The sequence below is a fragment of the Perca fluviatilis genome, chromosome 22 (assembly GCF_010015445.1).
Source record: "Perca fluviatilis chromosome 22, GENO_Pfluv_1.0, whole genome shotgun sequence".
Classification (NCBI taxonomy): Eukaryota; Metazoa; Chordata; class Actinopteri; order Perciformes; family Percidae; genus Perca; species Perca fluviatilis.
In genome coordinates, this window is record NC_053133.1 from 15,354,485 (window position 1) to 15,366,892 (window position 12,408).

General features: G+C 39.3%; 2 protein-coding genes across 4 annotated transcripts in view; both read right to left on the minus strand.

The window, feature by feature from the left end:
- c22h8orf34 (chromosome 22 C8orf34 homolog) overlaps nucleotides 1-5,832 on the minus strand; it is a 57,332-nt gene extending 51,500 nt beyond the window's left edge. Inside the window, exon 1 of the mRNA XM_039789662.1 lies at nucleotides 5,357-5,832. Coding sequence (XP_039645596.1) covers nucleotides 5,357-5,425 — 69 coding nt within the window. The 5' untranslated portion in view covers nucleotides 5,426-5,832. The remainder of the gene's footprint in view (nucleotides 1-5,356) is intronic.
- Nucleotides 5,833-6,110: 278 nt separating this feature from the next.
- Nucleotides 6,111-12,408, minus strand: part of prex2 (phosphatidylinositol-3,4,5-trisphosphate-dependent Rac exchange factor 2) — a 96,625-nt gene continuing 90,327 nt past the window's right edge. For all 3 annotated transcript variants that reach the window (XM_039789665.1, XM_039789663.1, XM_039789664.1), the window contains 2 exons: nucleotides 9,701-9,768; nucleotides 6,111-7,142 (listed from right to left, as the gene is read on the minus strand). In XM_039789665.1, the coding sequence (XP_039645599.1) occupies nucleotides 7,097-7,142; nucleotides 9,701-9,768 (114 nt within the window). In that variant the 3' untranslated portion in view covers nucleotides 6,111-7,096. The remainder of the gene's footprint in view (nucleotides 7,143-9,700; nucleotides 9,769-12,408) is intronic.

The window sequence follows — 12,408 nt, forward strand, 5'->3', positions numbered from 1 at the left end:
TGCACTGCAGCCACCATACTCTCTCGCTTTCTGTTTCGGTTTCCTGTACCCACTCACTACCCTCACCTGACGTCGTTGCACGCTCTAAATCTTCCTCATATTGAACTTCATCACTCATCGTCTCACTGCCTGATCTCCCAGATATCCTTTGCCTTCTCTCTTCGCACCTTCCTGTACTCCCCCGGGACCATCGTGGCCTTAGGCTGCCTGTCTTGTGGCAATTACTCCGACTCTGCCTGAATGGGAGCTGTATCAACCGATGCACAACCAGACGTCTGCCATATCAAGTAATCACCGTCTAAACAAATAGTGGTATCTGAAATTTTTTTAAATCAAATGGATTTGATGAAGACTGTGGCTGTGTTTGTCTGGCACTTTGTTTTTAGAGTTTAACCAATCAAACAGTTTTTTTCCTCTGAATTTCAATGGTGTTGATTTTCTAAATATAAAGTCTACGGTCTTTGCTGCCCTTCCCTAAAGACCACAAAAGTAAAAGACCGCGTTTCTAATTTCACATGGTGTCATAACAAAAGTGCCATGGGAAATTGCAAACCATTTTTCTCTAAATTGATTGTATTGACTTTCAGCAAGCCTTCACAGCTTTTTGATAGGATTTTAAAATGAGAGTGAGCATCTATGTTTAGATGCAAATATAGGCAATAATAACCCACCAGCACACAAATGGATGATAAACAAGCAAGAGTACAAATAATTGTTTGATCAATGGACTTAACTATGCTTAGTCATGGTAAAAGATGTAAGGTGATAAAACTGCCTTTATCATTCCACTGAGCTCTGTAGCATGATAAAAAAGCACCTCACCTCTCATACTGGACTGTAATATCAAATGATCATTATTTTTCCGGTAATAACTGACCTAGTTTTGCAAAGGTTTCGTTTGGAATAGTAAAACATAAATGAAATAACGTGACCCACAACTGAGATGAAACTGCTGAGTTATTATTACCTGATGTGTGGGAGGTATGCCAATGACAAAGTTACCCTGTCAGACAGAAATGTTTCCATGTGTGTTTGTAGATATAATAAGGCCTCTGATGGATTCTTCCTGATGCATAACTGAACCTCTCTCCTTGTGCGTTTCTGTTAATGCATTTCAAAAGGTCAACAATATTTTAAGCTAGATGCCTGCTTTTTATCTAGAGCTGTATGGGAATTATAGTGAATGCAGGTCAGTAAAATTCTTATATAAACAACATAAATCACTAAGAAAAATCAAATGATTAAAAAGATACTAAAAACAAGTTATATGCATACAGAAATGATAGTTTCACTGAGACAGGAAGAGCATATTGCTTCTATAGGTGAAAATGGCTAAAAAAATAAAAAAATTCTTAAGGGAATGGATCAATAGGTCAGAGAGGGTGTGTGTTGGTGTCCAAGTCCTGCCTGCCTGCCTGACTGACTGACCTCTTTACAGTACTGCATGGCTGCTACACTACAGAGACCCTGAGCACAGCAGATTAGAAACACTACACAGCTGAGCAGGTTGGAGTGGAACTTTTCCTTGTGGATGGAAGAGAAATCTATAGGGAGAAGCAAAGTCATTTACCTTTACTATAAGTAGCAACACCACCAGTAGGAACAGAGCAGCTTCACGGATTTAAATTCCTACACAAGGTATTGGCTGAAACCGAGTGCAGATTCAAACACCAGTCAGTGCTCAGTCCCCCTTTATAGATTTAAAATCTGTATCTCACTGTGCAGAACTAACATTCTCCTATATGAAAGGAAATGTGACGCTGTAACTACACAACACGTCTTAGATCAGATCCAGTTTAACACTCATTCAGTACTTCATTAGTATCAGCAAGTAATCATAACAACCCCCAAGCTGAGACCAATGCTCATTTAATAATAGATAATATATTCAAGCTATTGAAGTCATTAAAAAAGGAGAAAGTCAAGATTTGGAACAATGACGCCAATTCTCCAACAGAATAGTTATTATTCAACATTTGACTCTTACACCAATTAGAGTTCAATCCAGTAGCATTTCAGGTCGAGGCTACACTTACATGATCCATCAGAACAACGGGGGTGGCAGTAGCTCATCCGTATGGAGTTGGGTTAGGAACCGGGGTCGCTGGTTCAAGGCATTTTTAGGTATTTATTTTCATAGGCTCTACCAGGTGAGCTACTTAGGCGCTCAGTCTGCTCTTTTTACCTACTGGTCCGGTTACATGAGTTTAGAGGTCAGGAGACTTTGGATAGATCCTAAAGATCCTCTTTGATAAAACAAAGATTAAAAAGGATTCTATCATACGATTGAGGTGATCCTGTTACCATGGCAAATGCCAGGTAAGGGGGACTTTTATCCTTAGTATGTTGCAGTCGGTAACACACCTTCTCGCTGTATCTTTTCACGATGTGTAACAAAGTGTAACAAGGGATCCTGAACATATGGCCTTCAGCTTGCTTTATTGCCTGTACGGACTACAATTCTTCATGTAACACAAAAATGTAAAAAAGGTCCCACTGTACTACAACTGTTAAGTGACTGGAAAAGAGTAGGGGTTTAAAAGAATATCAATTTATCAAAATAGGCAAGTGGCTGACAATAATCTGGAGTGCAATTACTTCAATTATTATGAAAGGGTGCTTCCCTTTTTGGATAATATTCTGACGATGTTGACTCAGACTGCTATCTCTGCAAAGCAACCATTTCATTAGCGACGAAAAAAAAAAAAAAAAAAAAAAATCAATTTGATGGCAAATCATAAGCTGTGTCTCATCAGAGTGAGTAAATGAACCCCCGCTCGCTGTTACACAGACTGTTTAATGCTGCAGCTATGTGTTGGGTGTGAGGAAGAAGTGATGGGGCTTTGCAGATAAGGGAGAAATGAAGAGGAAGAAGAGTTTGGGGTAAAATACATTTACATCTAGGTGGTGTTTACACCACCTAGTTAAAAAAACAGAGTATACTTAACATGCGTCTCATATCTTAGATATTGAATGACATACTTGTACATTTGCATAAGAGTGTGTAAAAGGCCCCTCAAGGGATTAAATGCATTTCAGCAAAAATAAAACAGGAAGACAACCTTTTCAATAAATCATACTGAGAATGATTACAGTTTTCCTACTCACATGTAAAGCAACCAGATCAGTGGGAGACTATCCATTTATTCTTTCTGCAGAAAATGTAATTTACTGGACTGCATATACTGTCCAATTACCATCATTCCTTAATTATTGAAATTATATTGGTTTTGGTTCAGTTCAAGCCCCAAATCATTATTTTAGACCATCACATTGTCACAATGTTGCTGCGTTTCATACTGTACTTATATTTCTTTGTTTTAAAGATCATTTAGGCCTTTATTTATAGGACAGCTGAAGACATGGGTGAGAGAGAGGAGGGGAAATGACATGCAGCAAACTGCTACATGTTGGAGTCGAACCCGCGGCCGCTGCGTCGAGGAGTAAACCTCTGTATATGAGCGCCTGCTCTACCAGGTGAGCTACCCAGGCACCCTGTACTTATTTTTCTACATTGTGCTCTTGTATTCGGAAATTGTTCTGTCATTTAACAGACACGTTTTACCATTGTTGTACTCATGTTTGAATGGCAATCAAATTTTCAGCTCTTTTTTCATTCAAGCAGTGTAGCAGAACAGCTGTATTACTACTTCTGCTGCTGTGCCAATTCTCTAAAGGTGATCAAAAAGAAAATGACCAGAAGAATTCCGATCTCTCTTCCTGGATTCTTCTCATGAAAGAAAAAAAAACAAAAAAAAAAAAACGCTTGGTTCTTCACAACTGAATGCACATGGATGGCATTTCTTTGGGACAACAATGAAATGGCCAAAGCCTCTCATGCGCAACACCAAGGTAGCAGCTAAATAATTTTCTCATGAGGAGATTGGCAGACCCAGGAGAGTTTTCATATATTCTCCGCTTACTACCTTTCCAAACCTGCCAGTTTCACCTAAAAATCTACAGTACAAAATGCAGCCTCACAATTCACCATTAACAATCTAAATACTGTGAACAACTCAAGCAATTATCTGACTTAAGGGCACACTTTAGGATACAATAGCAGGTAAAAGCTTTACCATATAAACTCCTTAATCTTTGGAACACAAGGGTTTTGTAACCTCAAGCATCACCTTTAAACACTTTGCTTTAATCATCTTCAATTGTCACATACAGGAGAAAGTATTAAAATTGTCCAAAGAGCCAAGAGTAAAGAGAAACACAAAGTGAGGTAGATGACAGAAAAGGAGACAGGTGGAAGAGGAAGATGGAGGGAGGAAAAAACAAACAAAGAGAGCACACAGAGGACTATTATTGTGCAGTTGAGCCTCAGTGACTGGTGTGGCCTCACAGTAAGATCTCCGGTCTTCATTGCTGGCTAAATGAACGTTCGCCATGTATCTCTGTCCATGGTGCTGAAACAAGCCTCACTACTGCTCTTACATCTGTTTTACATGCAGCCCGTGTTTGTGTGTGTGCTACTACATGTCCAGCCGAAGCACAGAAGTGAAATGTCAGCACTTTGCGAAACACATGTGCATATGAATATTGCTTTGCCATAAATACAGTACACGTCATCCTACAGTACTGTATCCACAGGCTTGTATTTCATGGTGATAATACAGTTGACTTCCCAGTATTTAGCAAGAGTCACAGTTCTGCTGCATCTCAGGCAAAAGCCGGTTCAGCTGGATGTTTTGTCTGTCTTTCCATCTTTACTCGGATAATGCCTCACACACCTGTGTGGTCCTGCTTTCAGCAAGAAATCCAATAGCAAAGGATGAAGTCATGCTCTCCCCTGGGTTGCTTCGATGCCACACTGAGAATACGGCGGGATGAACACAGATCCCTGACTGACAAACAGGCAGAGAGGCAGGTAGTTAGGCTGTGTCCACTGTAGCCGAACGCACAGTAAAGCCAACCCTGCTGTGCAATATGAATTGGCTTCTCTGAGTGGCCCTGACTTCAACTAACTGTAACAATGTCGAGTCAGGCAGTAGCATGGCAGGCTACAGATGGAAATGTGAGGGCAGACACAGCAACCAATACATGTTTCGCTACAGTATCTCAGACGGAGCGCAGTGGGACGTTTCAGGAACAGAGTGCATAGAAATAAATGGTTTATCAGCCGATTTCTTTAACATCTACAGTGCATGTGTATGGGGTGTAGGGAGTAACAACACAGTTCAATATATCCTCGCTTACTCCTGTGCGAGAGCTCACGTTGCAGATGTGCGCTCATCATTAAGCACAATATAAAAAAGCAGCTTAATGCAGTCTAGTGCAAAGCAATGGTCATTTAAATTGGTCGCCAACAACTTCAAAGTTCTTGGTTTCATCCGTGCACTCACTCACTCACCTCAAACAAGGGTCCGATTTTATTCTTCTCCAGATACGACTGAATTCTTGACTGTTGTGGAGACGCCATGAAGAAACTGTTGTGCCTCGCAAGAGCTTTAGCAGAATGAAATCATAAGGTGAGGCGATGTCAGTCGTCCTTCAAAAAGCGTCTCGGCGACTAAAATAGGCAAAATGTCCCAAGTGTAGTGTGGCTGCAGCGGAGCCACGTTAAGTTCAGACGGTTTGCGTCAAGTGTGGAGCAGGCGGCTATGAGCCCGGCTCATTGTGGAGACTCAGCCCGGGACCATTCCCAGTTTGTCGCCTCACTGACTCTCTGGCGGCAGCTTCTCCGTAAAAGCCAATGGCAGGGCAGCTCGGTGACAGAGATTACAAATCTTCCGCTCACTGGCTACCAGCAGTTAACGGTGCCACCGCCACTCCCATTTATCCGCCTGGCTCAGCCTTGCCCTCTCGGTGTTCATCGCAAGTATGGCTACTGTACCTGAACGCTCGCTACACGTGCACGTGCACTGCCTGCGATTAACGCAGGTGCGGTGCATTCTGCTAATTACCGGAAGCAAAGTTGAAAGTTTAACAAGTCCTTTTATTTTATTTTTTAAATCTGTAATTAATTTAACAGCAATTAAACAGTGAAACAGTGACCAAAACAAAAGGTCACAGAGTAAGATACCAAAATAAATGGTTACCAAAGTATTGTAAAACATTTCAACAACTGGTTGGTGGCATATAAAAAAGGTCATTTCCCAGTGTCCATCCATTGTTATCAGTTTTAATATATGGTTTACATACTGTATACATGAAAGCATTTTCGTAGTGTTTTCAAAGAAAAAAAATCAACCATTTTTACATGGATGTAACAAAGACATACAGTATAGGAAGCACTAAGGAGCTTATTGGTGCAGTTTATTACCACTTGTTTGTTTGCATAGTAGTGAGCTAGACATTAATCTACAATGATACATCAGCTAAGTAACACAGAGAGACACTTTAATCCTGAGTACTGTCAATGTGAAATAACCGAATATATCTCATAGCTCTACCTCCAAAAACCTGTTATATGTTAATACTGATAAACCATTGAAAACCTTCACGTGCATGCATGTAATCCAAACACAATGGGAACAAGGGCATGAATCTTTTGACACATTCACACACTTCATATGTATATTTACAAGCGAACAAACATGTTGAGGAAAGTACAAAACACACATTCATATGGTTATCCAATACTGAGATAATCGATAAAGCATAGCCAGAGTTGACGAGAAGCAGACAAATTTTTGGCTATCGTGAACATAATACAAAGCCAAATATTGTTTTAATTAATATTATCTTGCTTATTTCATATGCAAATTAAACTAATAACATGAAATGCAAATGTCCCTCATGAAAACAAACATCATTTTCAGCCAATAATATGCAGACAGTAAACTGATGGGATTCATTCCATTTCACTGGGCTAATTGAACTGCATTCTCAGGGTATGCTTTTTTTTCACTGAGTCATTGTCTTGTCAGATGCATTATATGGAAAAAAAACTCAAAATATGTATAAAGTACAACAATGAAAAATATAAAGTATTAAAAATACTATTTACGGTTTTAAAATTCTATTTACACATCAGACAGCTACTGTGGACATATACAAATGGACCCGATAACTGTCTTTTATTAGGTTGATCCTTCATGGGTGGAGGGAGGACTCAAAGCATCTTCAGCATGTTCCTGGATGCAGTTTATTATGGGTCACCATCAGGGGGGGGAGGTTGGCACAGCTTGTACAATCTAATCAGAGAAACATACACGCAAAATGGCATTTAACTATATAGTAGGTGAACACAAAACAATGATCTGTTGAGAAATGCCACTTCCCCCTGCAACAGGTTTTTGTTTGGTGCAAAGGAAGTATAACCAGAAATTAAGGCTGCAGTCTCACAAAGAAAACTGTCAGCACTGGAAAAATAATTATCCTTAGCAGCCCATATCCAGCTTTGTGCTACAAAGTCAAACAACATTAACTACGTTCAAACAGTAAAAATGACACTAGCTTTTACCTTCACAATGTTGTTGATACAAAATAAACTGTTATGTCATTATAATTGTGGAGGACTACATATGGAAAGTAGCATAATGCTAAATCTGGTGCAGCCATCTTTTTAATGTAACTGCACATTGTCCTGCTAAATAAACTAAACTAAACTAAAACTAAACTCGATATACTATAGCTTGGTAGCATTCATGAGGGTAGTTTTAAAAAATATGACTTCTAAAATATACAGAAGCCATATGTATGGTGCAATTTTCAGTACAATCAGCTGGATTTCTTGCATCCTAATACAGCACTGCTGCAGTTTGAATAATTGATTGCACCACTCACATATTTTGGTCTTGATAAGAAATGGCTGCAGGGTAAACTCACACAAAAATGTTACTGTCCCCTTTCATCTACAGATCAGCCAACAAGCAGCACGTCTCATGACGCACAAAGCACACTTCCATATTCTGCAGCAGTCAGTCACACCACAACAATTATGACATGAACCTACTGAGAGTGCAGCAATGTTGCTCTCCAACCACAATGTCTCAACACTAATCATCCCGCTACTTAATTGTATTTGTCAATTTCACTAAAAGGTTCAAAAGGGCTGCCTGTCACACAAAAGCCTATATGTCACAGCCAAATGGTTGAGGCAGTCCTTGTCCTCATCTTGGGGCTACTGAGTGCAGGAAGCTCCCTTCTAATGGAACCACTTGGCCCAAGTCCTGCACAAAAAGCACATACACAGAACTACAGTACTTTACAAATACATGCACTTCTGAAAAGCTGAATTACACTAACTACAGTAGCATGTATTCAAGCCATTGTAGTTTTCCATGTTTTGGGAAAAAAATCTCCATATAACTGCTGACTATTTGCAAAAGTATAACACAAGTTTTTCGACTGATTTTATACCTTTCATGGAACACTTAGACCACTTTATTTATATATACATTTGAATTATGCTATTTCCACGTAGTGGAGTAATTAAGAGTAGAGGCTTTTTTAAAGTTCTTGATGGTATACTCAAGTAAGCTTCAGCATCCGGCATTTTAAACCTGGAAAGTAGTAGTAGTAGAAGTAAAATAGGAGTGTTCTATTTGTCTTTCCTACTGCTTGTTTCCTGTCCTTTCTAGTTTCAGTCACTTAACTTCTACCACAAATTAGCCATGTCCATCACAGTGCCAGCCCTATTACAGACTATTCAAACAAGCCCTGTCCATCCGCAGTCAAAGAGTCCTTGAAAGCACCAACAAGGAAGAAAATCCAACGGTCCCTGCTTGCAACGGCATTGCCATGTGACAAGATAACGTTAAACTAATATAAAAGCGACTTAATGCTAACTGATGCATCATATATATTTCTCTTTCTGCAAGTTGATTTTAATGCCCAAGTGAAATTAATGGAAACAAATGGCTGCCTGGAGAGTGGGAAATCATTCAAAAAACTATGCTTTAAAAATGACCAGCAGCACTATGTGATTTGTAGTTAAAGAGCTACAACATGCAGAGCTTGCTATGATCATTTAAGCCAAGAAACTATAGGTGGATAGGGTAAAAAATTTAACAAATAGATATAACCATGAAACTTCCCCAGTTGATTACCGTAATTACATTAAGACAATTCTTTTTTGTATTACATGTTTTCTGAAATTGCATGTTTAACTATGCAAAGGCATTGTCATATTTGAAATGCACTTATTTGGGTACAGTTCCAGAACAGAAATGTAAACATTAAATAACGCCAGGTTAAAGAAATCATGTTTCATTTTGTTGAAATATTAGAGTCAAATGTTTTTTACAGAGGGAATTTTGGATATCTCTACTTATCACTCCATAAATTAGAAAATACTGTCAACAACCATAAAAAAAGATTTGCCATGTTTTTAGGAAAGAAATGTTAAATAAATCTGGCTATGAATGATATATGAACAAACCCCTTTATAAAAACCTTCAGAATATAGTTAGGAGTAAAACTGGAAAGTTGGTGTATGTAAGTGTACTAAGGTGGAGGTTTTTTGCTCAGAGTATGAGAAAAAACTCATTTTGAGAAAATAATCTAATATACATATTTATATCCTGTATCCTTAGGAGAAATATATAGATGCAAATAGACAACGTGTAGTAAAATAAACACCTAAATGTGTATTTTGGTTGTTTTCTTTTCACAACTCTGAAATAGACATGTTATGGAAGCAAAATAGCCCAAAATCTCAAAACTGACAGTGCTTGAAATACGATGTGTCAGGCCTAAATTTGCTATGCTGTTGTTGCCCCGCACAAACAGGATGTGGCTGCAGCTTTACCTTGGGACTGATGACGGCGTGCGATCCCTCACTCCCAGATTCTTGGCAGAATTCTGAACTCTCGCCCCCTACAAGACAAACAGGCATCAATAGTTCATGACATCATGGATCAGGTTGAAATGCAACATCCATAAATAGGAGCTAAGAAAAAAAAACACTGGGAGAAAACACAAGAAGCACATGTTTCAAAAGTCGGCCCACACTGCAATACATCTTTTTTGATGGTTTTTGTTTAGGCAAATAAATTATAACGCCAGACTATCGATGTAAATGTCTGTGTTGATAGAATGATGTTAGAAATAAAACTACCCTTGCATCGCATTGCAATAGTTATACTTTGTTCCCTGTAGTTGGTAGCATAGGCTACAGCAGCGGCAGAGTGATATTACCTAGGATACTGAGAAGGCCGGTTTCCATGACAGGACTGGATGAAAAGTGTTGAAAACGGTCTCCACTGATAAATAACACACTGGCTAACTTGGAAATGAGGTCCTATGTCCAAAATTCTGAACCACCCCTTAAATGACATGAGTTCCCCCCAAGTAAGATTGCTTCGTGTTAGGCTGTGAATGATGATGGCAGTCACAGAAAAGGAATCATTTCTAGTTTGAACAGCTCCTATAAATATTGTTGGTTGTAAAGTAGATGTCATATGATGCACGTTGAGACCCTAAAATTTAAACTACAGCTGCTGTATGCTGTTTATCTTTGGTATATGTCATTTTTCAACTGTGTTAGCAAAAGACCACATGCAGAATAGTCTTTGTAAGGAAATAAAAGTAAGTAGTAAGGGATGTGGAAGATGAATGGTTCCTGTATGTGAGTGTGTGTGACAGAGTTTGATTATACCCAGTCAGGAGTATGTCTGCTTGCTAATGTCTGCTGGCTGTCGGCAGATACACAAATGCTAGAGGGGTAGAAAGCAACTCCGCCTCTTAATTTAGAAACACGAACACCTGCACTCACAAATACACCCTCTCTCCCTCTGTGACGCATGCCCGCAAGCATAAATACTACAATCAAATCATTATCCGAAGAGGTCATCAGTGTCTCCTCTTTTAGCAGAGAGGGAGCAACTGGCCTAAAGTGCATCAGCTGACCTCTCAGTTACAACTCTGCCATTTTCCATCTTTCTGTCTGCCCCGAGTTACGTCCAGATAGCAGGATAGCAGGATAGCATCAGCAATTACTCGATGCCTATCACAGCCATCCATTCTGATGCCTCCAGACAGAGATGCCCCCAATGTCCCTATAGGACACGGCACCCAAAAGTAGTTTAGATGAGTTAGAGACAAAACTCTTTTAAAGTTATTTCAACAAGCTGAACTTGGTTTACATACCTACAGTAGCATATCTTGTCTTTGATGTGGCTCAAAAGGAAGTAACAAAAATAATAGTCTAAAGGATGTAAACCAAAGTATTGGTCAAATTAAAAGTTGATGGTGCTAGAGGAAAAGTCAGAATATCATTCACAGTCTTTAGGATTCAGCCTCTAAATGTCTGTACAACAAACATTGCCATCTGTAGAGCTATGCCGCTAGCTTGGATAAAAACACACAGCACGCATAGGGCCCTATCTTGCGCCCGGCGTGTCTTTGCTAGTTTAAGACCGACGCAGTTGTCCATTTCCCGTCCAGCGCCCACGTCGTTTAAATAGCAAATGCACCTGCATCCATCCTCGCGCCCATGGGCATGCTGGTCTAACAGGGAGGTGTGTTCAGGTGAATTTTTGTGTATTATCTTGAGGCAGCAGGAAGTGCTTGCGCCATTGACCAACAAAAACCTGGTCAAAAGTCAATAGGACAGTATTTCATTGTTATTTTAACAGTGAATTAATAAAATGACCCTAGGTTCGTACACAGCGCGTGCACACTATGCTTGGTACACACACACAGGGAAGCACAGCAGCACACAAACATGCAAAAGATTAAAAATAAAAATATTACAGTGCCAATCCAACATCCAACAAGGTACAAACGTGCCTGGCTTTTAAAGAGAATGGGAGATGACACTCTGATTGGTTTATTGCATGTTACGCCCAAAACACACCTATGAATTAATGAAGACACTAAGTACAACCCTTTTGAACCATGCGCCCGGCACACAGACCTTTTTTTCCGCCGTCAAACTAGCAAAAGTGGATTTGGACACGTCCTAAACGCACCTGTGCTTCACGCCGTGCGCTTAGATCGTTAAAATAGGGCCCTTATAGTAAAAGATATATTGGACAAAATAAGACAACTGATGTAAATATGGCTGTCCAAGAAGCAGCAAATATATGTGCAGAGTTGTTCCCTGCTTGTAGAAAGAGAGAAACACCGATTCACTCACACATGTATTTTGTATAATTGTTATAATTTTTTCAAACCTGGTAGCTGATCGTTGTATGTACGTAAAACTGAAACTTATTATTCTGCTAAGGCTTTAATGGTTGGAACATCAATGAGAAAGTGAAATAAATATTACCAGCGAGGAAATAATAAATTTAGTTGACTTCATTTTATCTACCAGGTTTTCTCTGGATTTGTAAGATGAAAAAAATTTCCTAGCATTTATAAAAAACAGGAAAAATAAAGTCCAAAAGGGTGAGACCATGAGTTATCTTAAGTTAGTTTAGATAATTATACTCTTCCACACTCTTTTATACAGACCAAATATTGGAAATTCCTATGCAGAAGTGTACAAATCAAGCTGTGATTGGACCCATT